This window comes from Alexandromys fortis, unplaced genomic scaffold, assembly GCF_014885135.2.
Source record: "Alexandromys fortis isolate MF-2015 unplaced genomic scaffold, M_Fortis_MF-2015_v1.1 scaffold_29, whole genome shotgun sequence".
NCBI classification, from domain to species: domain Eukaryota; kingdom Metazoa; phylum Chordata; class Mammalia; order Rodentia; family Cricetidae; genus Alexandromys; species Alexandromys fortis.
This window is the reverse complement of record NW_026067891.1, coordinates 2,302,464-2,329,222: the sequence shown is the minus strand read 5'-3', so window position 1 is coordinate 2,329,222 and position 26,759 is coordinate 2,302,464. Positions and strand designations below refer to the sequence as shown.

The 26,759-nt window shown below is 48.4% G+C and overlaps 1 protein-coding gene across 1 annotated transcript in view; it reads right to left on the bottom strand.

The window, feature by feature from the left end:
• The window catches only part of Nsg2 (neuronal vesicle trafficking associated 2), a 52,058-nt gene extending 27,810 nt beyond the window's left edge, over nt 1-24,248 (bottom strand). The window contains exons 1-3 of the mRNA XM_050137396.1: nt 23,967-24,248; nt 22,941-23,091; nt 8,299-8,382 (exon numbers count right to left, since the gene is read on the bottom strand). Of these exons, the coding sequence (XP_049993353.1) occupies nt 8,299-8,382; nt 22,941-23,069 (213 nt within the window). The 5' untranslated portion in view covers nt 23,070-23,091; nt 23,967-24,248. The remainder of the gene's footprint in view (nt 1-8,298; nt 8,383-22,940; nt 23,092-23,966) is intronic.
• Between the last annotated feature and the right edge of the window lie 2,511 nt (nt 24,249-26,759).

Genomic DNA, 26,759 nt, shown 5'->3' with positions numbered 1-26,759 from the left:
TCAGGGAAATAAGTGTGGGTACAGAGGGAAGGGCTTCCACCTGGCGTGGAAGGGTACCCAAGAGAGAAGGGGACTCATAGAACTAAGAACAAGTTCTAGGCGGGAGGGGCCAGGGAAGATCTGAGCTGGGTCACCGTGGAACAAACATGGGATGGTAAAGGAGGTAGGGCTACTCTGACTTTGCTCATCCTGAGTGGAGGGGTGCAGCAAAGACGGAAGGTCCAAGGGTTCACAAGGAAAGACTGAGGGTCTAGCCTTCCCCAGACACCCAACAGGAAGGATGCGTTATCCAGCCCAATGACTCCACTCCCGGGATGAAGCGCCCTGGAATGGAGCCATACCGGGAGTCTACAATGCAGGGACTGCAGTCCCACTTTACAACCAGGAACACTCATACACGGTACCCTAAAACACTGACCTCCACCATCTCAGGCGTTACATGTTTTCCACATTACCCTCCACCCTTGTCGGAGTAAAGCAGCTCTGGACAGAGAAGGGAGCTGGTCAGAGGTTCTGGTTTATCTGGTGTAGACTCCCTCTGTGGTGGGCAGCCTAAACTTCCAACAGCTCTCCCATTGCTCTGCCCCTCAGGACTGGGAGGGAACCGGCTCCAGCTCCCCGCTGTATGTGTGCCATGGAGATGGAACAGCCACAAGAGTCTGGGTTGTCCTCGGCTAGATTCATTAGCAGCTGCTTATTCTATCTCTGCATTTATTGACACAGGTTTGCTCCAGTCAGGGAGACTGAGAAGCTGGCAACTAAAATACGGCTCCGGGAGTCTGGCTTTGGAGCCACCGATTCCCACATTGCTTCATACAAACTACTCTGGTCTATTCCTCAGAAGATTTTTTTTCTCTCTGGAAAATAAAAAAAAAAATCATATTTGATGCCCAACTATTAATTAGTAGTAGCACATGTTCTTTCTTAAAATCTGCTAATTAAAAATTTCACACTCAATATATTGTGATCATATTGTCTCTCCCCCAACTCCTTCCTGATCATATTCAACTCTCTGTCATATTCTCTCTCTCTCTCTCTCTCTCTCTCTCTCTCTCTCTCTCTCTCTCTCTCTCTCTCTCTCTCTCTCTCTCTCTCTCTCTCTCTCTCTCTCTCTCCATGTCCTGAAGTGGTTAGTTGATCAATATAAAATGATCTCTGTGTTTTGTTCTGGTTTTGTGTGTGTATACTTTTTGTTTGGTTTTAGTATTTTTTTTAATCTTCCTGTTTTTCTATTTGTTTGTTTATTTGAATGGCACATGTTCTTGAAGGTGACTAGCAAGACACTTATCCAACTAGAAACAGAGACTTTATTCTCATTTTCAATGATGACCTAGCCATAGGGAAGCCGTGCACTTTAGATGCCATGGCAGTAGCCTTTGGTATCTATGGCTCTCATGTGCAAATTCCTTCCGAGCTGGATAATGACTCTGCCCTGAGCTCAGCAGGCAGTTTTTAAAACGTGCCTAAAAATGTTCCCCAAAATAAAAAGGCAGCAATAAAAACCAAGACAACAGGTACTAAAGTAACATTTTAAAACTCCACTTGCTGTTGTCAGCAAGTATTAGCATCCCACCCATGAAAGGAAGTCCCCGTGGTTCGATGAAAAATTGGTAGCCGCAAATGGCTGTTCTATAGGCGCGATCCCATCTCCTGAGGAGTGGGGAAGGATGGTACCGTTGGTGAGGCGCTCAGGGGGACAGAGAAAGCCAGGATTGAGATGAAGATGCTGACAACGAGGCCACCAGTGTCATGATGTTGACATTGTAGAGTTCCTCGAGCAGCTACAGGGGTTTTGCTTGTTTGCTCATTTATAGTCATTTATTTTCTATATAATAATATATATTTATATATAGTCATTTAAGAGTATCTTTGTACACTTAAGCAAGACTCTTCTGGGGTACAAGAATGAAGAGGATGTGGGAGGGGCAGTGAAAATAGCATCAGGGAGGCTGAGAAGGGAGACAAAGGGGCCAGGGAGGGGACCAGACAGGAAGGAGCTGTTGGAGGAACTGAGGAGTGGGGGTGCAGAAAGGACACCTCTAGGGACATTGCAGCTGACATAGGGTGGCCGGTTCTTCTATTTCTCCATGTCTCCTGCCATGCTGATGTTGGTGGGAATGCAGAAGGCTTGAGGCCTGAGACAGAAGGTCAAGACCACATCACTTGACTTTACAGTATGGAAGAAAAAAGATGGCAGGAAGGTGAAGTAGCCTCTGTAGAGCTGGGGCTTCTTTGCCACTCGGCAGGGGCTTGCCCAGAGCAGGCTTCTCAGCACTGGACTCCCTGGGGCGGGACCAGTCTTAGGACCTTGGGGGATATCCAGATTCACAGCCTCTCAGTGGGGCCCAGGGTGAGCTTCTCTGAGTATGGAGGAGCTGTCCTGGGGGTTTACAGCCTGTCTGCCCAGAGCAGCCTTTCTGTAGAGGACAGCAGACAGAACATGCCAGACGCCACTGGAACCAGGGAAGAAACTTAACGACTCTAATGGCCCAAACAGTAGAAAATCAACACTAGAGAATACTTGGGTCTGAAATGTCTATTGAAATGTTATTTCAGTTTTGATGTGTTTGCTGTGGTTGTTTGATTTTAATAAGAACCTCCTATACTGGCTCTTCAGGAGAGACTGGGCCTCTCACGGTTGTGGTTCCCCCACCTCATCTTTTAATGTTTTTGTCTAACAGGCTTGGTTGATGCTGGTCACCGCTCTGGCTTCTACTCACCTGGGCTACTCTACAGCTATCCCATGACCTTCCTCCAGGTACCTGTGCACCCTCCAATTGAAGCTTGCCTAGAGCAAGCTCTGCCAAGGTCATGAAGACTGCCTGAGAGAACTGGTCCACATTGCAACCCACCAATCACTTCACACCTAGCACTGTCCTGGGAACTGGAAACACAGTGATAGGCCAGGCATTTTCTGTGGGGAGCGGCATATTGGGCATCCCTGGGAAACCAAGTGGAAATGAAGATCCAACATGACCCTATGTAGAACCCAGAGAAAGCCCTAAGATGACATGAGAGGCTTGCACAGGAGGTGGCATGTATGTGTGCGTGTGTGTGCGTGCATGTGTCTATTCTATATTGTGATGAGTGCTTGGGAAGCACTTTGCTCTCCTAACCCTTTGTGTCTTCCGGGAACAGATTTTGAGCCAGCCCACAGTACATCATGAGGACAAAGAAGAGGGAGAAAGAGAAGGAAGAGAAGAAGCCGGTGTGGCAGGGCCATGTTAGGACAGCATGGAGGTGTGGCAGGGACTGTGACACACAGGGCCAGCAGATGGATTGTCTGGTCCAACAATTCCTGCTTAACCACTTTGGGATTGTTCTTCCATTCTCCTGAGCATTGTTTTGGGATAGTAATAGTATCTAGGCAACAAGGCTGCTGGAGGGAAGGCAGGCTAAAGAAACACCTTTTAAACATGCTATAATCATTCATGTTGTAACATGTTGAAAAATAGCCTACCCCAAACAAACAAACAAACAAACAATCATGTTTTGTTTTGTTTTTGAGACCTATTGAGTTTAACAAGAGCCATTTGTGTGACCAGGGGTTTGGGACATGAGTTCAGTGGGGTGGGGGTCACAAATGAGGAGAATGTCTGCCTTGCCTGGGATCCATCAATATCCCATAGTTCAGCAGGGAGGGTAGGGCCATGTGCCATGTGGTCCCTTCCCAGTGTAGAGTGGCTGCTGATAGACCTGGTATTATACAGTCCATTGTAGGTGAAGGGCTCTAGTAGTCCTGAGCACAGTAGACATGGTGTCTACAGGCTTTGCCCTGGCCCCCTTTCATTTGCCTTGCTATTAGATTATATTCCTAAAGCTGCCCCCCAAGGTCCGTTCTCTTATTTGGCCACTGACTCATTCCTGAGTCAAAACGCCAAGGTCCAACAATCAAAATTAATTATTTGGCTAACATCAAACCAGGATTTACCAACTCACTCTAGCACAGACTCCCCTTTTTTCTCCTTAAAACCCACTCCTTAGAAACACATGTGACTGCTGCATCCTGCCTGCCTTTGTCCAATCCCAAGGCACCCTCCCATCTATGCTGGCCTTTCTGGAGTAATACATCTCCTTTGTGCTGAGAATTTGGTGTCTATGGGGTTTCCAGTACCAACTCCAAGGGGCCAACCTTTCTTACTATTGGTGGTTATGGCTGCTATGAGATCATGGCTATATTGTAGGGAGGACAGCAGGGACGGAGGAAGTAAGGGAGGTTAAGGGTAAAAAGAAGGTACTACATATAGGCATGAAGTTGTTAAAGAACAAATTTAATATAAGGAAATGAAAAATAGCTTCCTCTTAGGAAAAGACCTAACTCTAGAGGACACTGTTACAAAGTGGGGGTCACCAGCGAACCTTAACATTGAACTGGCTACAGCCTTCCATGACTCCTCCATATCGCCCCGGGTATATCCCCATGGGAAGGAAGAGAAAGGCTCAGAGCCCAACCAAGAGACAAATTCAGCTTCTTAGGCAGGAAGCTGGGAACCAAAAAGAAGGGCAAAGGCCATAACCACGGAGAGGATAAATGGGCATTGCTTAAGTACCAGGAGTATTCCAGAATCTCGAGCTCTTTGTCATCTCAAGTGTGTGCCTTGTGTTCACCCGTGAGGAACTAGAGAATGTCGGAAGGCTAAAGGAATTTTCCTAGGTCATGAACTGCATCCTCAAGGCCCCGGTGTTGCTCTGAATGCCCCTCATCCCCATAATATAATGGTTTCCAAACACAACAGTCAGTTCCCACTAATGGACTAGCCCTGGAACAAACAGGCTTGGCGCATAGGTCCCTCCCACAGCACAGCATCTTCCACGCTCCTAGTATGGCTACAACGCTAGTCCTTCCAAGGCACTAGCACCTCCTATACCACTAGTGGCCTCCATAGAGCAATAACCTTCTATGCCACCGTGACCATTCAGAGTGCCTGTACTGTTCATGGCACCAATGCCCTTCGCAGCACCAGAGCCTTCCATAGCAACAGTGCCATCCTTAGCACCAGCACTACTGATAGTGCCAGCATCCTTCTTGGCACCAGCACACCCACAGCACCCGTCTCTTCCTCAAGATCACTACTTCCTTAGCACCAAGACTTCCTGTAGTAACAGGACCTTCCAAGGTACTGCCACTTCCACAGTACCAGAATCTTCCATAGCAGAACCTTCACCAGCACCCTCTCTCCATAATATCATATTCTCCATGACACCAGAAGCCTTGGACATCACAGCGCCCTCCTTGCCATCATCACCTCATAGCCCAGGACCCTCCCCACTACCAGGACCTTCCTCTAGAGCCCCAGTCCTTCCAGAGTGTAACTGCCTTCTGGGCCGCCAGCGCCTCCCATGGCAGCACCACACTTGTTCGTGGAGCCCTGCCCTATGTGCATCGGATGCCTGTATGCCACCAGCACCTTCACGATGCTAGAGCCACCCAGAACACCATGTCTGTGACACCCATTCTCCAGTGCACCATGAACTTCCACAGCACCAGCTCCTCCATAGTTCCAGTCCATCCACGCTCCAGACAATACCAGAATGTTCTAGAACATCCTTCTACAAAGGCAGTTTAGCAGCATTCCCAGGTCCCAGGGCGCAGGAAGGAAGGATTTGCTCCCATTAGCCTGTGGACACTCTCCTTGCATTCTGCAAGAACCGGAGAGTGAATGGGGTGGGGTGGGGTGGGGTTGGGGTGGGCAGCAACTGCTGGTCAGCACCAAGTTCTCTAAGGCTATCTGCAACGCTGCACCCCCAGCTCTGCATCTCTAGCTGAAGTCTCCATCCATAACTCCAGGGACACATAAGGATGCAAGGCTACCTCCTCCACCCACCACGACTCTAGGCTCAGAACAACTTCCCAGCCTCTTGCCTGCTTGGAAGGTTCCCCTTGGGTCCAGCCAGAGGAGTTCAAACCTCCTTTCTCAGGCAAAAGTCTCACGAGTTTGCTCCCACAGCTGCCTTGGTGGATCCCTGAGCCCCAGTGAGCTTACTCACGGAAGACCCTCAGACTCTTCTTAATCACCACACAGCCTCCTCCCCTTCCTCCCGCACCACCCTCCAGCCAGCAGATGCAGCCTCTGCAAAGCCCAGAGGAAGCTCTCTGAAGAAAGATGAAAACCGGGCTAATTAACACTTCAAGCTTTACATAAGCAAATGAGAATTTGCTTCTCCCCCCCCCCCGCCCCTTTGGTTCCAAAAAGGCAGAGCTTGTCCCCACCTACACTTGACAGTGCTCAGGAGAGGCTGCTAGGGAACCAGGAGCCTTTTGTGATCCACCAGGGCCAACTGGGCCAAACTGCATGAGGGGCCTTCCACAGACCAGGACCCCGCAGAGCCACCCTTGTTCATTCTTGCTCTATCTGGCAGTGATGAACTGCTGGCAACATGGCTGGGCAGAAAGGCCAGACAGGCCTAGCTCTGACGCTGGCTTTGACATTGGTAGCGGGGCCAGCAGATTTAATCATTCCCTAAGCCATAGTTTTTGTTTGATTAATGGAGGTGGGGTTATACCAATCTTACCTCTTCTGTCTGTCTGTCTGTCTGTCTGTCTCTGTCTCCGTCTCTGACTGTCTTGTCTCTCTCTCTCTCTTTCTCTCTGTGTGCATACCAAGGCAAGCATGTGCAGTCAGGGGACAACTCTATGGAGTTGTCTCTCTCTCCTTTATGTGGGTTCTAAGAGACAAACTTCAATCTCCATGCTTGTCACATGCTGAGCCATCTTGCCAGCCCAAAAAAGTAAACCTTGAGAATTTATAAAATAGTCTATTATAGAGATATGGTTTATTTATAAAATCAAGAGGAAGAAAGAAGGTCTAGCCTTGTCTAATATTTTGATTCATATATAGTTCTTCTGTAAGAATTCATACGTGTGACTCTGGGTATTTTGTTGTGAACTCTGCTGCCAGGACAAGTCAGCTTTGCCCCAAGGCCAGGCGTGTCCATATCATCACCACAATCCCTGCTTTCCCCTCAGCCCTCTGTGCTCATTCCTGCAGGCAGCCAGGCACAGCAGGAGCCAGTCCCACGCTCACTAGGTCCACACCGCACAGCGGAAGCTAAGGTGACGGTAAGTGAACAGTCCCCGCCTTCGCAAGGGAGCCAGCCTCCAGGCTCACACCCGCAGTCACTCACATAGAGATTCAGTGTAAAGCGAGATTGTCAAAGGCAGAAAGGAGCCCACTCCAGCCTCCAGACGACCGAGGGCCATGCTCACTTTCAGTCTTTGGCTCTGCTTTCTTCGCTATCCATTTACTAACCTTGTTGATTTTCTCTTGGACAATTATAGTGACATTCTTTCACTTAAAGTCTCGCTACCAGACGTCATTATGTGACAGATGATACAGTTTTTCTAAAACCCAAATTCAGCCACATCTCTCCTCTACTGACAGTCCTTCAGAGCCTCCTATAGCTTTCCCCATACAACCCAAGTTTCACCCACATGGCCCACAAGACTTGAGACTGCATGCTGCCCACATCTGATTTTTCTGTTTCTCTCCTACTCCTATTCTAAAGCACAGCCTCATTGCCCTTGTTCCTATTGGTGCTAATGTTCCTACAGCCTTGGGGCCTTGGCACATCTATTCTCTCTCGGTCCCCAGCACCCTTGTTCCTGCTGCATGCTGGGCTTCCCTTCCTGTCAGTTCCCAAACCACTCCCCAGGCGCTAACCTTAGCTTCTTTCATCTGCATGCAGCATGCATTGCTGCTGCTCTCTCCACTCCTGGTGACTCTACCCCCTCTGCATGCAGCATGCATTGCTGCTGCTCTCTCCACTCCTGGTGACTCTACCCCATCTGCACGCAGCATGCATTGCTGCTGCTCTCTCCACTCCTGGTGACTCTACCCCCTCTGCATGCAGCATGCATTGCTGCTGCTCTGTCCACTCCTAGTGACTTTACCCCTTTTCAAAAAAACAAAAACAAAAAAATCCAACCCACTGGTTTCTATCTGTCAGCTTCTCTTTCCTGGTTTTCTGTGCGTTATGGTCAAAGCCTCTGACTAAAATTTGCCTTTCTTCATATGTTCCTGACATATCTCCTGAAGACTGTAAAGAAAATGCAGGAAGAAGGGGGCAAGGAAAAAATGAGAGGCTGTAGATAAATAGCCTTTATCAGTTATCAAATCTGATGAAGCTCAAGAACCTGGGATGAACTCTTGTCCTGTGATGAACCTCAGTGGCAGAGCCCATGTGACTTCCAGAATCCCTCCTGAAATAGCCTGTACTGCTTCCCTCCTCCCCACTGTCCCTGTGCCACCAGCAAGCCCCTCCTTTCTTCCCTTCTTGTCGCCCTGCCAAGGAACTGACCGTAAATTCAGCAATCTTCGGCACCCGGAACTTCCCTTTGTTCCTCTGCTCCGGCTGGTACTCTGTTCTTGTCTTCACGATCACCTGCAACATTGGACCAGTGTTAGTACAGAGACAAGTGCTTCCCCTTCCCTTCCCTCTGGCCACCAGGACTTGCTCTCCATCTCACAGACATTGGGAATGATGAGCCCCCTTCCAAACACACGACCCCCATCCCAGCAAGCATGGTGACGATGTTGATTAGACCTCTCCAGATGTTTGTGTATTATGGGTGTTCCTGTCCATAGACATGCATAGCCCACTTTGACAAAGGGGAACCATTGATCATGGGTTTATAGGCCACTCTACCAGGCAATTCATGTTCTTTTCCAGTTTTCCACTTTCCAATGTAAAAAATGTGTGTGTGTGTGTGTGTGTGTGTGTGTATGTATTAGGGATGTAACTCAGAGTCAAGTGTCTGTTCAGCAAGTGCTCTACCACTGAGTTAGGCTCTCAACCCTTCATTTTGCCCTTTCCTCTCTTCCATATTGACTAAATGCATTCTTTGACGATTTCCATCACTGACTGAAGAGCCTTCTGCCTAGTCTCCCTCCTCCCGCCCTGCCATACCTCACTCTTCCCGGCAGGTCCCTTCCCTGCACTCATGTCTTTTGTTTTGTTACCCACTTATTTTAGCCAGGACCATGTATGTGTCCATGGGCTCGGACTGGCCCTAGGATGCTGGAGGGCTCACTGTTTGATCCACAACTGAAGAGGGTCACCATTTTATTCCCAGAATCCACCGGTTCAATCGGTGGAACTATCCACTGATAGTTCAACAGGGAGGAGTAGGGCCTCTGTGAGATCCTCCTGGGTCCAGGATTGGCCGTTGACAGGCCCAGTGCAGTTGGCCACAGCTGCTATGGAATCATGTTTGGAATGGCTTTGCCATGCCTTGATTATGGCATCTTCTTTTGATGCAGTGCTTCATATAGGTACACTGCATCTGATATTTATTTTTTTTTAAAAAAATTATATGTATTTGGGGAGGGCATGGGCATGCTGAGATATTTGTATGGAGGTCAGGGGACAACCGGGGGAGTCAGGGCTCTCCTCCCACTGTGTAAGTTCAGGGCTCTCCTTCCACTGTGTAAATTCTGCGGACTGAGCTTAGGTTTTGATGGCAGGTGCCTTTTCCTGCTGAGCCACCTCATTGGCTCCACAGTTGATTCTTTTTTAATTAAAAGTTATTACATTTTTCAATTTTACACAGAGACACCACACGCTCCTTATACCTTATCCTTCTAAAGATGATACAAGGTAGGAATTGCTTTGTTTGATCAATGAGGAAACTATAGTTAGAAGGTTACTAACTTGCCTAATGTCACAAAGACACTGCCCACTAACAATGCTGCCATTCACACCAGGGTTCAGCTGACTCTAAAGCTGTCTGCCGCTGATCTTCCATGGGCAAGTGTTTAGGCCACTTCCACAGTCTGGGTTATAGAAACAAGTAATGATTAATAACCTATTGGTTAATCCTTCACACATATTCTTAGTTGTAATATAATTTGGGAGTTGGCACAAGGAAAAAGGAAGGCATTTGTTCAGCCCATTGCACCGTCTCCTTTCCCTGAAATCTATTTTGGCGGCATATTTTACCGAGGTGCGCTGCCACCTCTCACGGCTTTTATGGACCTCCACCCCACTTTGTGGACTCAGAAGGAAAAAAAAAAGAAACCCGACAAATAGTTTGCAGTTATTGCCACATGTTAAGGCACCGTGGACAACATGGAAACTGACCGCTCTGTGAGGCCCCACCTGAAGCTACAGACTCTGGCCACCCCACAGCCCTTTATGTCTCATACTAAACTGAGTACCTGGTACTGCCACAAGGGACTGTTTCCACTCCACAATGCACTGAGCAGTCAGGTATGTTCACAGGTAGGGTTTTCCTGTCCTGCCCAGGGTGGGTGGGTGGGGTTGGGGGAATGCTGGTTCTGTTCTCTTTATATGTTCCTTTCACAGACTGCTCCGCAGAGACCCTTCCGTGAGTGAACAACATCACACAACCCTGGAGACGGGGAAAAGACCAACCAGGGGCCTTGACAAGAGACCCTAACATGCTGTGACAGGGCCATGGAGCTAGGACCCGAGGGCAAGCCAGATCTGACAGCCAATGAGAAAAATGAGAATTTCAGTCCTGCAACCACAAGGAAGGGAATTCATCCAACAGCTCAAGTGAGCTTGGATGAGGATCCAGGGATAGATGGGAATGCAAGCCAACTACACCTGACTATGCTAAGACTGACTTCCAAAACCTCACAAAAACTCGAAGGTGAGAAACTTGCATTGGCTCAAGATAGCAGCGGGGAACTAGTTTCCCCTCTCACGTGCCTGGGCCCACTCTCCACCTACTGGTGCAGGCCCATCCCTTCCACAGCCATGACCAACAGCCTCCACTCGAGCCCCTTTCCCTCAGATGCCAGATGGGAAGGAGCATTTACTCCGAGTCTTCTTGTTGCCTCTCTGTTGTATGGACACCCTGCTCAGAGCCCCTGATAGAGCTTAAGACCTTCTTCATCGTTTGGTGTAAATGAGAAAGGGCCTATACTCCTGCCATCACATTGAGCACTTAGAGGTTGCTTCTCTAGTGTCTCTTTCTTTTTCCTTATCTTTTCCTGAATCAGAAGCTCCCTGGGTTTCTTTCAGGAGCTCACTCACCCGCCCCCCCACTTGTGATCTGGTGGGATTCTCCCCCTCCCTTCATGACCACAATGGTATCTAGTTAGACAAAGGCAAGCAGGAACCACTGTCTTGACATCAGCATGTCGCTCAGTTCAGATGGATGCATTAGATACAAGGCACCACTATAGCCTGTGGGAAGAAGCCCCCTTGGTTTCCATAGGTTCCCTGAAGTGGCGGTTTCCCTTGCACGATGCAGTAGGGACTTAAGCGCTGAGGGAGCAACTGTTGCTACTCCAAGAACAACCCGGGGGAGAATGAGGGTGGCCACATGAGCAGGGCAACACCACAAGACCATGGCGCGTCCCACAGATGTCATGTTAAACACAAGAAATCGGACCCCAGCAGGCCTTTTAGACACCATGGATTTCACTGATGTCTTCAGGTAAGTGTGGAGCTAACATGGAATGAACCTGACCACTACAGAAGGTATTTGTTTTAAATATGCACATGTCTCCCTTGGCGGTGCTGAGGGGGCAGAGTTGGGGCCAGAGCCCTGCCATCTGCATCTTGTTCTGCTCTGAGTGCTGATGAAATGCTCTAGGTGCCCTGGGTAATTTTTCTAATGAAAAAATTATTTTATATCGGCTTCAGGGACCTGCCAAGGGATGGTCAGGTGCCTCTGCTTGGTATGTGAGGACTCTCAGCTATTCCTTTCCTTTTAGAAAGGCCACATATTCTCCAACATGGTCCCCACAATTGATCTTCTTAGAGCCCCAAGTCTGTTTCAAGCACATAGGCCCTTCTACCTGGAGTAAGTAGCCAGCGTACAGCCCTTCTTCTGAGCTTGGAGCTCTCCGGTGTACCATGGCTCCACTTAGGATCCATCAGCTCCGGTACCACCCTGGTACCACTCTGGTGTATCACTTAGGACCCATCACCTCTGGTACCATCCATCTGGTGTATCACTTAGAATCCATCAGTTTTACATGGTCAATGGAAACAGAATAGGAAGCTTGCATTTGGGTCTTTCCCAGGAAAGATCCCTCAGCTGCCTGGACCCAAGGCCGGAGTCAGGAGCCTGAAGAAAGAATGCCACAGAGTACCATGCTGCTCAGCTAGGCCACACGGGATGTATGCATATCTGACTTAGGATATCTTCCTACCAGATCCGGAAGCAGTCCTATTAAGTGCCACAGGCCTGCTGTCCCCCTTCTCCTTGAGACTTTCTGCTCCCTCGGTCTATTCTGATCAGCCATCCTCGGCTTTCAGCCTGTAGCCTCTCCCCTTCCTTCCAGGCTCTTCATTCTAGGGCAAGTTCTTCATCACTCTCAGTCCTTGCATGTGCCCAGGCCTGTGTGTCCCCCTTGTGCCATCATCCCGAGTGCATCTTTCGTTCTCATGACTCTCAGTGGACATCTCTACCCGACTCACAGAGACTCAGCCTACCTGATGCTCTCGGATCTACACACCCACATTTGCCATGGTCACACTCAAGCTGCAGGGCTCTGCCTCACCCTTCTCCTCTATCCTGCACTCTCATGCCTATAGAATCTGGGCCAGAAAATAGCATCATTCAAACTCTGCTGGTCAGTTTTATGTCAATTCGACACAAGCTAGAGTCATTCGGGAAGAAGGAACTTAACTGAGAAAATGCTCCCATCAGATTGGCCTGTGTGAGGGTCCAGCTCACTGTGGATGGTGCCACCCTGAAGCAAGTGGTCCTGGTGCTATAAGAAAAGAGGCTGAGCAAGCCTGGAAGAGCAGGCCAGAAATCAGCACTTCTCTCTGGCCTCTGCATCAGTTCCTATCTTGAGTTCCTGTCCTAAATTCCCTGGATAATGGACCACAGCTGTAAGACTCATTGAACCCTCTGCTGCCCAAGTTGCTTTTGGTCACGGTGTTTCATCACAGCAACGGAGACTTTAACCAAGTCAATACCATTGTTTAGTTCGGATCAAATGCAGGACTCTCGTTCCTTCCGTTTCCAAATCCATTCCATCAAGTCATTTGTTCCAGCTGCTATCTGTCCAAACCATGCTCAAATGAACACATTTATCTAGTGATACTTCCTTGCACCCCCTTTACCTCTCTTCAGTTTGGCTCTAAACATGTTTCTTGCTTCTATTCTGGCCTCCCTAGATTCAAAGAAACCATCTTTCTAGATGGAGGGAGGAGCATACACCAGCAAAGAGACCCAGGAGGCTGACACCTGGTGGAACCACACAGGCATCTTGGAGTGGCCAGAGAACAGGGTCACCAGGGGAGTGATAGAGATGAAGTTGGAGGGGCAGGCAGAGGCTGAAAAGGGCTCTCTTAGCACCATGGAAAGATAGCCCTAAGGGCACAAGGAGCTGAAGGAAGGTTAACAAGGTAGCCTCCCTAGGTGTTCAGTGCTGGGGAGAGCCTGGCCACTGGGAGGAAGCTGTGGTGGGGGCAGAACTGGAGTTACAAGGATTCGGGCTGCTATCAGGAGCATCAGAAAAAAGCTCAGTGCTTTGGTCCTGTGGAGTAGAACCAGAAACAATTCCCTCTGTCTTGGAAGGGAAGGGGGCGTGGAAGGAGGGAGGGAGAGAAAGAAAGAGAGATTTCACAAAGAACGCAAAGAAACGGCCTCTGCATCATCGGCATCATCATGGATAGCTGCCTCCCGGCCCCCAGTTAAAACAGAGCAAGACAGGGCCCTGGTGCCTTAACTTGATTTGTAAAAGAAATGGGCTAGAGGTGGGGGTGGAGAGGAATGAAAAAACTGTCCTAGCCCGTTCATTATTAAAAGGTTTACAGCCATTTAACAAACGAGGCTCCAAGGTTTTAAATATTGTGGGTATGGACAAAGTCACTTTGTTTTGTCTCCTGATTACACACTGGTCCCCCACTGTCCTTTCAAGCTGCTAATATGAACATAATTTAATATAACCGACACTAGGAAAATGGAATAAATTATTCATTCCCAGAGGATGCCCTTTCCCCCCGCCAGTTTCTATTCCTCACCCCCACTTCACCAGCAAGGCTAGATCACAGACGGTGGTTCAGATGGCTCAAAGTGCAGATCATAAAAATTTAAACTAATACTTCCCCGAATTATCAATAATGAAGAGGTTCCCACACGGAGAGTCCCCAGGATTGGCAGGAACAATAAATGAAAGCGCAGAAGAGCTGACAAGGAGCAAAATTGTGTTTTTATGAGTCGGACTTGCAGAAGCCAAATATAGACCTTCATTGTCGTCTTGGCTCACCCCTGCAGCAGGGCGAGGGCTGCCACGGGCACATCAGGTGCTCTCCATGCTGGGGACACTCTGAGGAGGGCTGCTCTAACTTCCTTCCTTTCCTCCTTTTCTTTCTTTCCTTTATCTTGGTTTGTTTTTTTGAGACAGGGTTTCTCTGTGTAGCCCTGGCTGTCCTGGAACTCGCTCTGTAGACCAGGCTGGCCTCGAACTCACAGATCCTCCTGCCTCTGCCTCCCGAGTGCTGGGATTAAAGGTGTGTGCCACCACTGTTGGTCAACATCACCTTGGGAGGTAGCGCCAGGTGCTTGGCACTGTGCCGAAAGCCTGCCATCCTGAGCTTCAGCCATCTCGTGACCTCTGGTGTGGGTGAGCATCCACAATTGACAGGAGAGACTGAGGCCCAGGGAGAACCGTGACCTCAATCCTCACCTAGCTGCTAGGAGGCAGTGCCGAATCAAGTCACCTCAAACATCCTGGTCCTGAGGGTTCTGGATGTTGCCAAGGCCCCACAAACCTGCTGCCAGAGGTGAGGGCAGAGGGAGGGAGGCTGGAAGAGGGCCAGGTGGGGCTAAGTCCTCACTCAGATCTTCCCTGTTTCTCTGCTCCTCACCTCACGTGTTCTTGGATTAGATTTCCCCTGGGATCCTGAAAGCTGAGGTAGGGTGGAGAGCGCAGGTCAGACGCCAGTGCCCAGAGAGCTGGTGGCGGTCTATAGGGCCCCACCGATTTCACATTGGGAGACTGGAGCTGAGAGAAGGCAGACATTCGGCACACATACACAGTGAGACGAGTCAAAAGCAGAAGGCTAATATGAAGCTGCCACACAGGTCTGGGCTCTCTCCAGGGCTCTTTCCTTTGCCAGGTTTTTGCTTTCTTAGAGACAAAATATAAGGCAAGTGTGGCCAGCATGGCTGAAGCTCAGCTCCCAGCTTAACAGCCCTCTGCAGGGGCTCACGAGGGGAGGAGAGCAAGTCAGCTGGCCCGGGCTGTTTCACCTTTGGTGAAATGGGATCAACATTTTAAAACAAAAGTCACAAAACTGAAAATCACGGACTTAAGTCTTTAAATGGCCCCCATTCTCATTCTCAAGCATTTAGCAATCGAGACACACACATCTTGTTTGTCCTCCAAGACCACGTGGGTTGTCAAAATGACAAGATTTTAATCTCTTATGCTAAATAATATTCCATTATGTATATTTTATGCTATAATATATACATGTATCAAAAGATCACATTTTGGGAGCCGGAAAGACTGCTTGGTGTTTAAGAGCACCCATTGCTTCTGCAGAGGACCAGAGCTTGGTCCCCAGCACCCATATCAAGTGGTTCACAATGTCTGTAACTCCAGCTCCAGGGCTCTAGTGCCTTCTTCTGGCCTTGGAGAGCATGGCGTTCATGTTCGCTTCCCCCTACCACACGCCGAATTTAAAAACCACATTTTCTTTTGCTTCAGAAATGTGTACCATTTTCAAGTACCAATAAAACAAAAAAAGAGACTAGAATTTATGCATATTGTTTTTATATGTGAGACCACGTTAGAATATGTTCTCATGGAGCAAACCACAAGTTGTCTCTTGCCCCTTAAGGTGATAGTCGCTCAGTGTTTTCCAGTTCACACCAGCGTTCACTTAGCCAACCTTTCCTCCTCAACAGCCCAAATCATTCTCATTTTTTGGTAATATCTATAGGGCATTGTATAACTGAAAAAAATATGCTCATAGGATACATTCTTACCAATAAGAAGCACAAAAGCCAGGCGATGTCGCCAATTTAACTTTATAAATAATGTCATATATCCTCTGAAAGACTTCATTAAGTTCTGCAGCCAACAAGAATGTCCTAGGAGCAGGAGGAAAGAATCTAACAGGAGAGGGCAGGGAGATAGAGAACACATACGACCTAAAAGCAGAATGGGGGAGGCTGGGGTTGGAGAGGTGACTCAGAGGTTAAGAGCACTGGCTGTTCTTCAAGAAGACTGGGGTTAGCTGGGCAGTGGTGGCGCACATCTTTAACCCCAACACTAAGGAGGCAGAGGCAGGTGGATTTCATTGAGTTTGGGGCCGGCCTGGTCTACAGAGTGAGTACCAGAACAACCAGAGCTACACAGAGAAACCCTGTCTCGATAAAACAAAGCAAAACCATAACAAAACAAAAAGAAATCCTGACTTGAAAGACCAAACAGACAAACAAACAAATAAATAGAGGACTGGAGTTTGATATCCTAGCATCTACATGGTGGCTCACAACTGTCTAAAACTCCAGTCTCAGGGGACCTGGCACCCTCTTCTGGTCTCCATAGGCACCAGGCAGACCGTGGTGCACAGAAATACATGCAGGCAAAATATGCGTGCACACACACACAAAAGAAAAAAAGCAGAAGAGAGGAGAGCATGGAGGGAAGAAAGGAGTTGGCAGAGGAGAAGGCAGCCTTGGGGAGGATGGTAGAGAATAAATAAAAACAAAATATGAGGACGTGTTTGCATTAAAGTGTCGCAGTGAGACCTATCCCTCTATCTGCTAACTTAAAAAGAATGGGAAAAAATTACTTAATTTAACATTTAAAAAAGCACATACTGAGGCTGTTTTTCCAAAACTTACCAACATGAGCATCATCGATATTTTTTGTTGAAAGTTGCTTTGTTTTTAAATTACAGAGACTTTGTACTCTGTGTTTACTGGGTAAAGTAAACCTTTTTTTTCTTTTTTCTTTTTAACCTATTCACAGGCACTTCCTGAGCCTCACCCAGCGTGGGGGATCTCAGAAACCTCTGGGAGCCTCTCTGTAGAGCAGGGGCCCAGGGAGGCTGTCCTGGGGAGGGGTTGGGGGTGGAGCTGCTCCCTGGGAGGAGGCTGACAATTCCGTTAAGGAGAAAGGAAAGACAGGAAGGCTGGGGGCAAGGCGCACAGCCCCAGCTCTGCCCAAGTCTTTCCACCTCTGTCCTGCGTGAGTTCCAGCTCTCCCAGCCCTCACCCTTGAAGCCCACCATGCTCTTTTAAAGTTTTACACACGTTTTCCATGTTAGGTGACATTCTGAGTGTCCAGGGAAAGGAAGGAAACTGGGTCAATGATCCCTCTCTGTGTCGTGCCTGAGCGAGGCCGTGGATACTTTTTACATTTTTTCCCTCTGATGGTAAGCTGTTAGGGGACGCTGGACCCACCTTCCAGCTCCGACAACAATGAAGCCCTGAGTGGCTGAACGACCTGCACGAAGCCTCACGGCAGGCAAGCAGCTTGGCAAAGATCTGAACCCAGCTCTGTAGGATTGTCGAGCGTGTGTGCTCTACTGTCAGTTTCATTCTTCACAAACTGCAAAGCGTGGCAGATGACAATAACTGACCTCAAAATCTTTCCATTCCTCTTCTCTAAAGGCACGTTAGCCACCCTTGCCCAAGACTCACAAAGACTTAACAACTAGCAGAAAGGAAATGGGCGTGGTTGGAGCCTGGCCGCCAGCTCAGCAAGCACATGACAGACTGGCGGCTTTGCCGAGGCAGGCATGTCTGTCTGTCGCCTGCTGTCTGCAGCCCTGCCACGCACCTGCTGGCATCTCCAGGATCTCTGCATGCAGAGTTCAGCTGCAGTTTTCTTTGGGTGAGACAGTCGGTCTAGTCTCTGAACTCACTTCTGCATTGGCAACATGGGAGTCCTGGGTAGAAACCTCACAGTTTCCCAGGGTACCTTTTTGTGGTGAGAAGGCTCCAGAGGAGAATTGGGTACCCCAATTGTCTTAGTCGCCTTTCTACTGCTGTGAAGAGACAGCATGGTCGAGGCAACTTAGAGAAGAGAGTTGTTGGGGTTTACAGGTTCAGAGGGTGAGTCTATGACTGTTATGTCGGGGAGCATGGCAGCTGCTAGTCAGGGAGGTGCCAGAGCAGCAGCTGCGAGTTTACACTTCCTGCACAAGTGGAAGGCAGAGAGAGGGAGAGAGAGAGAGAGAGAGAGAGAGAGAGAGAGAGAGAGAGAGAGAAAAGAGAAAGAGAGAGGGGGAAAGAGAGAGCTAACTGGGAAAGGCATGGGTTTTTTGAAACTTACAAGCCTAGCCCCCAGTGACACACCTCCTCCAACAATGCCTCCTAATCTTTCCTAAACATTTCCACCAACTGGGGGGGTGGGGCCGAGAATTCAAACATATGAGCCTATGGAGGCCATTTTCCCCCCATAACCCGGAGGACACTTGCCTGCTTGGCTCTAAGTCTATTTCCCCACATGCCTGCTGAAGAGATGAAAGGCATTTTTAAACACAGAAGAGGGAGGCTTATTAAAAAGTTCCTTCTTCCTGCGGTGTGGCAGCACTAAATTGGGTCATGCAGAGCCAGTGACCTCGGGCTAAGTGACCAGATGCAAAAGAGCCAGGATAAGTTCTTCACAAGCCACAGCGGCACTGGGTCTTAGTAAGAATCCACCCAGCTACTATTGCCATGGTGCCAGTGCCCACAGCACCGCTGTCTCACGTCCCAGCTGCGGCGTCTAGTCAGGCTCCTGCTTCTGCTCTTTTCCTGTACCTTCAGGGAGCCTGGCCACCTTGACTGGGGTTAGGGACCATCGTGGGGCTGACCCTGTCCATCGTCCTTTGGTGGCCCACAGCCTCCAGCATAAACCCCATAGAATGGAACTCCAGATCCTATTGTCTTCCTAAATTAAACCCTTTCCTTATGCTGGGGCCTACCTGACGCTCACCTCCTCATTCTCACCTCCGGTCTCCCCATCTCTTAGCATCTCCCACCAAACTCCTTCTCATCTTATCATGACCATGTATGCTTAGCTAGGAGCAGGATTTTCTGGGTGGGTGAACAGATGGAAGAATTGGTACCTTTTAGTAAGGTTGTTATAACTACAGCTGAACTTGATGGTGGTCAGGGAAGGTCTCCAAGGGGCGTTCTGTCAGAACTTGGCTAAGGAAGATGAACACTGTCCTATCAAACCAGTGCAGCTAAGAAGACTATGTTGAGGGAGGAACAGAGCCAGCATCTTGGAGAGCATGGAAAGTTGCAGGAGAAAGTTGGGATTCCAGGACACTAGGCCTTCAGTCCTGTAATCTACTCCTGTCTGTGATGTTTAGATATCCTGCTGAGTCTTGGTTTCTGTGTATGCATTTTTTTTTTTTTTTTTTTTTTTTTTTTTTTGGCATTTGGGGAAGGATAATTCTTTAGGGCATCAGTTCTGGCATTCTACTTCTTGCCTGTGACATTTTGATATGTCACTTCACTGCTCTGAATCTTGGTTTCCTCACTGGTGAGATGTGTACACTAACATCTACCCCGGTGGAGCTTCTGGAAGATGAACTAAAATCACGGACATGAATGCCCTGTGCGACCCAGGGCATGCCTTCAAACAGGCTTACTACTATGGTTTGGATATGGTTTGAGTGTCTCCCCAAGGACCATATGCTGGAACTGGGTCCTCAGGAGAGCTATGTTGAGTGATATGGAACTTTCAAGAGGCAGGGTCTAGGGAAGGATAATGAGGTCACTGGGGGCACTGCCCTGAAGGAATTAGTGTGGTTCTTCTGGAACTCATTCCTCAGAGAACCAAGGAAGACTCTTGTCTCCTGTCTCACTGTATGATCGATCTCTTCCCTTTCCACATGCTCCCAGCATGATGTCCTAGCCATGTTCTAGACCAGCCATGGCTGGCACTGTGCTTTCTGGGCCTCCAGTCTGGGAAACTGGCCTAGTTGCAGCTCTTTTCTTTATAAAGTGTCTAGCACCAGGCTTCTGCTATGACAACAGAAACTGACTAAGCAAGATATCAGCAATGGTGAGGGAGGGGCTCATGATGCCTCATCCCCAGCTGAGTGGGACTGGCAGTTGACGGTTGCGGGAAGAGGAGTCATTTTTCTTTGTGGGCATGGCCAGTAGGAGGTTCCCTATGCCCACAGTGGATAGTTTTATATCTATGTCCATATGGACAACATTAATTGGAATCAGAGTTATTTAAATAAAAAATTAAGGAAGAAGCAAATGAGGACATGAAATTGGGAGAAAGTCATGTGGCGAGATCTCAGGGGAGCTGGAATGGAAATGGGGGTGTATGATCAAAATACGTTTCATACATACATGAAATTATTAAGGAATAATCAAAATATTTAGAAAAAAAGAAAGAAAATATAAATAAGGATTTGAATCCTCCTGAACATGTTTCTTGCAGTTTGCGATGGTAGCTGTCATTTAGAGAAACTGACCTCTGAACCAGATTCTCCTTTAACACATTTGTTCTGCTCTCGGGGGGAAATCGTCTTCGCTTTTGTAAAGAACATAAAATCTGCACTGGAGACCTAGCTCGATGGAAGAGCACTTGTCTAGCATGTGTGATACACTCGCTCTAACATCCTGCCCTGAGAACGGAAACAAATTGTAATAAAATCTAAGTGATCAGCATGGAAAACCACTAAGACAATTCCTGCCTCAGAGAAGACACAGGCCTAAGACACAGCTGATCCCTGTTGTGAGTTCCTGACTGAGTCAGAAACAGGTCAAATCTGTGGACGCACAGACCGAGTTCATGCCTTGCTCCTGAAGTAGAAGGTTCTGGAACAACACCTCCGGATTCTGCATCTAGATGCTTCACCGACCTTTGCTTCGAGAAGGTACAGTTTCCTTAAACACTGGATCAAGAGAGATAGCTATTCCCTTACCAGGGTCTATTCACTAGTGAGAGGCTGAAGCAAAAGTGCATGCATGCGTGTGTGCATCCGTGCATGCGTGTGAGCATGCATGTGTGTGTGTGTGTGTGTATGCAGGAGCATGCGTGTGCTTGGGAGAGTACTTAGCATGTTATAAAGCACTTGAACATGTTTATCCTCTTCTTTTATTCTTGGCTTTGTTCCACTTGGTATCTGAGGCCATATATGATTTTGTTCTGACAGCCTAAGGTAGGAGCTTCCTCATTCCACAGAGGAGGAAGCTAACACCCACTTGGTAGCGAGTCAGTGAGGAGCCCCAGAGGGAGCTCTCGGTGTGCCTCTTCAGGGACTCCTGCATCTTTCAACACACAATATGAGAGAGCTGATTAGTCTGGCCTTGGAATGACTCCCTGGTACGCCTGGACTGGTTGCTCGGTGGGAGGAAGAAACTCTCAGCGGGAGTTAGGAGAGTAAAGGGAGAAGGGGCAGACTATTCTCTAGATGGCCTGTAACTGTGTGGAAGGTTGTGGGGAGGTGGCCTCCCACGGTCCCTTGTCATTACCCACCTCTCAGACACATGCACGTGGCCACTAACTTGAACCTCAAGACACCTGTCTTCCTCAGAAACCTGCACTGGGGCCTAGATGGGGTTCAGACACTCTCACCTGGGCTTTCTGTGCAGCTGGAGCCCCCCAACCTTGGGCTTGCAATATGAGTTTGCAATCCCAGACTCCCGGGTGTATTATGGGTCTGAAATCGAGTTTGCTCAACTTTGGCCGCACTCGGGGTTCTTGTGGGGAGACAGCATTTAGGCTGATGGCTGGATCCCATCTCAGAGATTCTGTCAGAATTGCTTTGGCTGGGGGTGGGGATGACCTCAATAATAGGAGTTTCTAAATCGCCTGGTGCTTCTAACATGAAGTAAAAGCTGAGTGTGTCTGCCATGCCTGAGGCGAGTTCTCAGTGTGTCTCTTCACACTTCCTTAGCAGCCATGGGTTTAAAGCTCTTTTCAAAAGGCTTTATTAGTGTCTCAGGATAGCTCAACTGCTCTAATTCCACCACCCACCCTGACACATTCTTCTATCAAAAACCTCTGGGCTTTCAAAACAAATGACTCAGCCCCAGCCAATCAGCTGGCTCTTCATCTTGGTTTAGTTCCTCTCCATTGATTGGATGGAGCCAAGTGGTTAAGACGCACAATACCCTCCTGGAGATGCCAATGAGAAAAATCGAACAGATGGGACCATCCATTGTTCCACCTCCAGCCTGGGGGCAGCATCATTTACCTGCAAACCTCTCCCGATGGGCAATAGCTCACCCCCTAAAGCCTCTGCGCTCTCGGGCAGACCTCACACACGCTCTCCTACCTATGTCTGTGGGATGACACCCCTCTGCCACCTCGGTTTCTTCCTTCAGGAGATGGGCCATCAGCCCGAGGCTGCTTCCCAGCCTGGTTTCCCCAGACATTCTCCTGTAGCAGCACTGTCCCCGCGAGCTTCCCACACTCCACACACTCGTTTCCACCATTGCCTTAAATACCGGTTCCTCCCCGAACCTGAAAGACTTCATTCACCTTCAAGACGAATCTGGATGTTCTCCACTGTAGCTCACCTCTCCAGCCCTCCCTCTGCATCTCCCCGGCCCTCCCCACCCTTTGTGAGGCTTGGGTCCAGCATTTACCATGATGCACTGTGTTCATCTGAAGAAGGGTTTTGTAACTTCGTCTTTTTATAACCAATTGCTAGGACAGGGGCGACCTTAGTAGGTGCAAGCTGCCAGACTGAATCCAAGTCTCTGCCTTCCTATCTGTACCAATCAATATTTGAAACACCTCAAGAAAATTGAGACAGGCTTTTTTTTCTTCATCGCCATGTAGAAGCTTACGTGTATGCACCTGCCATGATAACATCTTAACAAGAAAACATTAATTTGTTTGCCTGTATATGTAGAGATGAACAAACACCATAAATCTGCAGTAACACAGGAGCTCTCGCCCCTGGATAGAGCATTTTCCAAGGATGGGAGCCTATTTGGTGGCTGGGAGAATGAAAGTGTTTGAGGGGTAAAATCTTTTGCTGGTTGGGGTAACCTGGGAAGGGGCAAGGGAAGGAAGATCACCTATTACCTTCTCGGGAGCAGCCAGCTGTAAATGATTAACCTCCAGGGGCGTGATGAGGGGCACCGTCTGGAAGCCATCCTCCACCGAAGGCGGCTTGGCCCCCTTCTCTCCAGGGTTGCCGTTCAGCTTCACCATACTTCGGCTTTTATTCCCAGACCTAAGGCGAGCAGCAGAATTCTGGTTACGGCAGGAATGTGAGGGGCTGACAGCCGGCCACTACCGCTCCCTTCCAGCAGCGTCCAGTCTGGGGGTAACCGTCAATCTCTCACTACATTTCCTGACATGATTCCCATTGTCCAGGGAAACTTCCTTAGCCAGCAGACTGTGCCAACTGCCCACCGAGTTTACCAACCCTCAAATCAGGGAGCAGCAAAAAAAAAAAAAAAAAAAAAAAACCCCTCAGACCTTTAAACAACAACAACAAAAAATACAAGCTTAGAAAAAATAGCAAGACACCATGGCTAACAGAGCCCCGGAACCCCACTGGCCAGCTTGTTCTCAGCACAAAAGGAAACTCCATTATTCTGGGTCCCCCTGCAGTAGGGTATACTTCACCTCACCACCCACACTGCTATTTTTGCCTTTTCTTCCTCGATTTCTAAAAATGTAATTAAATACATTCAGTATCTCTCGCAGTACCTTTTTTTCTTTTACATAATATGTAGATCGTACATGAGATTCGGGTTTCTAAATCAGAAAGAGGCTGTGTTGAACCTGATCTTGTTATTCAGCCCTGAAATACCTCCATTTCCTCAATAGCCAAGGGCTTTTTTTTTTCATGGAAAGTTAGTAGCCCCCATATTGCAAGACTGCCAACTAAATAAACAAATCACATTTATTTCTCTCCGGCTCCCTTTAGAAGTCAAGCATTGCTTTCACCCCACCCTCTAAAGCCCAGCACAACTGAATCTCTCCTGTCAATCCTGCGGGTGGGACATAATTAGAGAGAACAGGGTTGTCGCGGGGATGACAGGGAGGTAAGGGCTGGGAGGAGGCTGGGGAGCGGCACAACAAAAACAAATGCCTACTTACTGTGCCGCGCTGGTGGGGGTCAGGGCAGAGTCAAGCCAATATGGAGAGGAGGAGGACAAGCCCGAGTCCTCCCTCCACAGCCCGAGCTGCTGTCGCTGAGAAAGCAGCCCTCGCGTGCCGGGATCCGGAGCTTCTGAGAACGAGGCGCCAGCGCTCAGAGAAGATCTCGGCAGCTGCCAGCCTGCTCGCCTGCTCGCGCCTCCCACCGGGGACGGCTCCCACACCACCTGTCATCTGGCACCACCTGCTGTTTCTCATGCATGGCCACAACCCCTGCATAGGACAAACGGCTTTGAAAAAGTGGAAGGGATTTTGGTTATGCCAACGATAATCTGGCTTTTAAAAATTATATAGTTACGTAAAATGTGATTCTTGAATCTTTGGTGTGTGTGTGGGGGGGTGGCTGGAAGGCTCTTTCTTTCTCTCTCTCTCTCTCTCTCTCTCTCTCTCTCTCTCTCTCTCTCTCTCTCTCTCTCTCTCTCTCTCGGGGAAGGGCTCACATTTTACTAAAGCTCCTCTAACAATATTATAAAACAGAATGGTTCGAAACACCTGCTCTGGGGTTAGAAGGGAAAGTAAAAACATTTCCCACTTCCCATGCAGTAATGCCTTTCTGGACTCTTTCAAGCTTCCGTCCTCATTTGCAAATGTGGTTACTAACAGTGACTTGGGAATGGGGGCAGCGTGCAGTGTGGACACCCCAGCACACAAAGCTTGAAGTGCTGCACAGGCTGGAGCTGTTTGACTCACAATTGCCCCAGGCTTGTCCAGGTCAGTTAAGGTCACAGAATTGGAAAAGACCAGACCCAGGATTTGAATCCTGACTCTCTGTTCCCAGACTCCATATCCAGGACGAGAAAGTAGATGACACCCAGTCTGAAGACCAGCGTGAGGAGTGAAGTGGCCGCGCCCGCCCTACCAACACTGGCTCTGCGGTTCTTGCACACTGTGCACGCTAAGCCCCTGCTTCCTCGTCTCTGACTGAGAATAATGCTTTCACCGCAGAATGGCAGTGAATACGAGAAGAGAGTATGCCCACGGAAATGGCTTTGCCTTGTGAGCAGTGTTCTGGATGCCTGGTCCAGCCATAGGGATGGTTCATGTCCCAGTCGTGGCTCAAGTCACTGTTGGCTGCTGTCACCAGCTGCACCGCTGTTTGTATGTCTCACGACCCTTCTGTCCTGGCATTGAGCACACTCCCCACTTTGATTTTTAAATATCTTGTTCTGTGTGCAAAAAGTCACCCTCGCTAGTTAAAAGGCACAGGAAAGTGTGTCATCTGTATTGTTTAGGAATAAAATATGTGTGTAAAGAGACTTATGAGGCCATGAAGGTTGTCACACACCAGGACTGCACACATTAAGATGTAGTGTGTGAGAGGGAAGTGGTCTAAGGGATATTGGTCTTCCTTGCCCTCCTTTCCAATATCTAAATGACTGAGAGTTGCAAACATTGTACAAGGCCAGCACAATATAGTCAATGACCACATGATAAACTGAGAACCTTTTTATCCAGTCCTACTGCTGTTGCTCCAAAATACAAAGAAATTTCTTGTGATAGTTCTTGACCAATTGACAAGAAAAAAAAAACCCCACACTTTTCAAGCCAGAGGCTCCTAGAGTTTAGTAAGGTCCAGAAAGGGACTTGTGTGGAGCAAGAAGAAATACAGGTTTGGTTAGACGTGAGGCTAAAAGATAGGCTGCCAGGAGGACTGCAGTGGGTTGAAGGAAAACGGCCCCCAAAGGAGTGGCACCATTAGGAAGTGTGTCCTTTTTGGAGTAGGTGTAGTCTTGTTGGAGGAAGTGTGTCACTGTGGGGGCAGTCTTTGAGGTCACCTATGCTCAAGCTACTGCCTAGTGTCTCAGACCACTTCCTGTTGCCTGAAAGATGTAGGACTCTCAGTGCCTTTTCCAGTACCACATCTGCCTGCATGCTGCCACATCCCACCATAATGATAATGGACTGAACCTCTGAACTGTAAACAAGCCACCCTAATTAAATGTTTTCCTTATAAGAGTTGCTGTGTGGTCATAGTGTCTCTTCACAGCAATAGAAACCCTAACTAAGACAAGGACTGTGTTGGAGTGACATGTAGGATTCTTACCTTATTGGAGAATGAAGATGAGGGGTTCCAAATAAAATAGAATCATTTTGGCATTTAAAAAAATTGAGGGTTAAAAACAAATGCTGTCATAAATTTCGGCAAGGTTTTCAGTGCACGTGACACATAATATCAGTCTGAACACACTGAACCTGATAGAAGAGAAAGTGGGAAGTACTCTACAACACATGGGCACAGGAGACCACTTCCTATGTATAACCCCAGCAGCACAAACATTAAGGGCCTCATTGAATAAACAAGACCTCCTGAGACTGAGAAGCTTCTGTAAAGCAAAGGACACTGTCACTAAGACAAAAAGGCAACCCACTGACTGGGAGAAGATCTTCACCAACCTTGCAACTGACAAAGGTCTGATCTCCAAAATATATAAAGAACTCAAGAAACTAGACTGTAAAAGGTTAATCAACCCAATTTTAAAATGGGGCACTGAGCTGAACAGAGAATTCTTAACAGAAGTTCAAATGGTCAAAAGACACTTAAGGTCATGCTCAACTTCCTTAGCGATCAGGAAAATGCAAATCAAGACAACTTTAAGATACCATCTTACACCTGTCAGAATGGCTAAAATCAAAAACATCAATGATAGCCTTTGCTGGAGAGGTTGTGGAGAAAGGGGTACACTCATCCATTGCTGGTGGGAATGCAAACTTGTGCAACCACTTTGGAAAGCA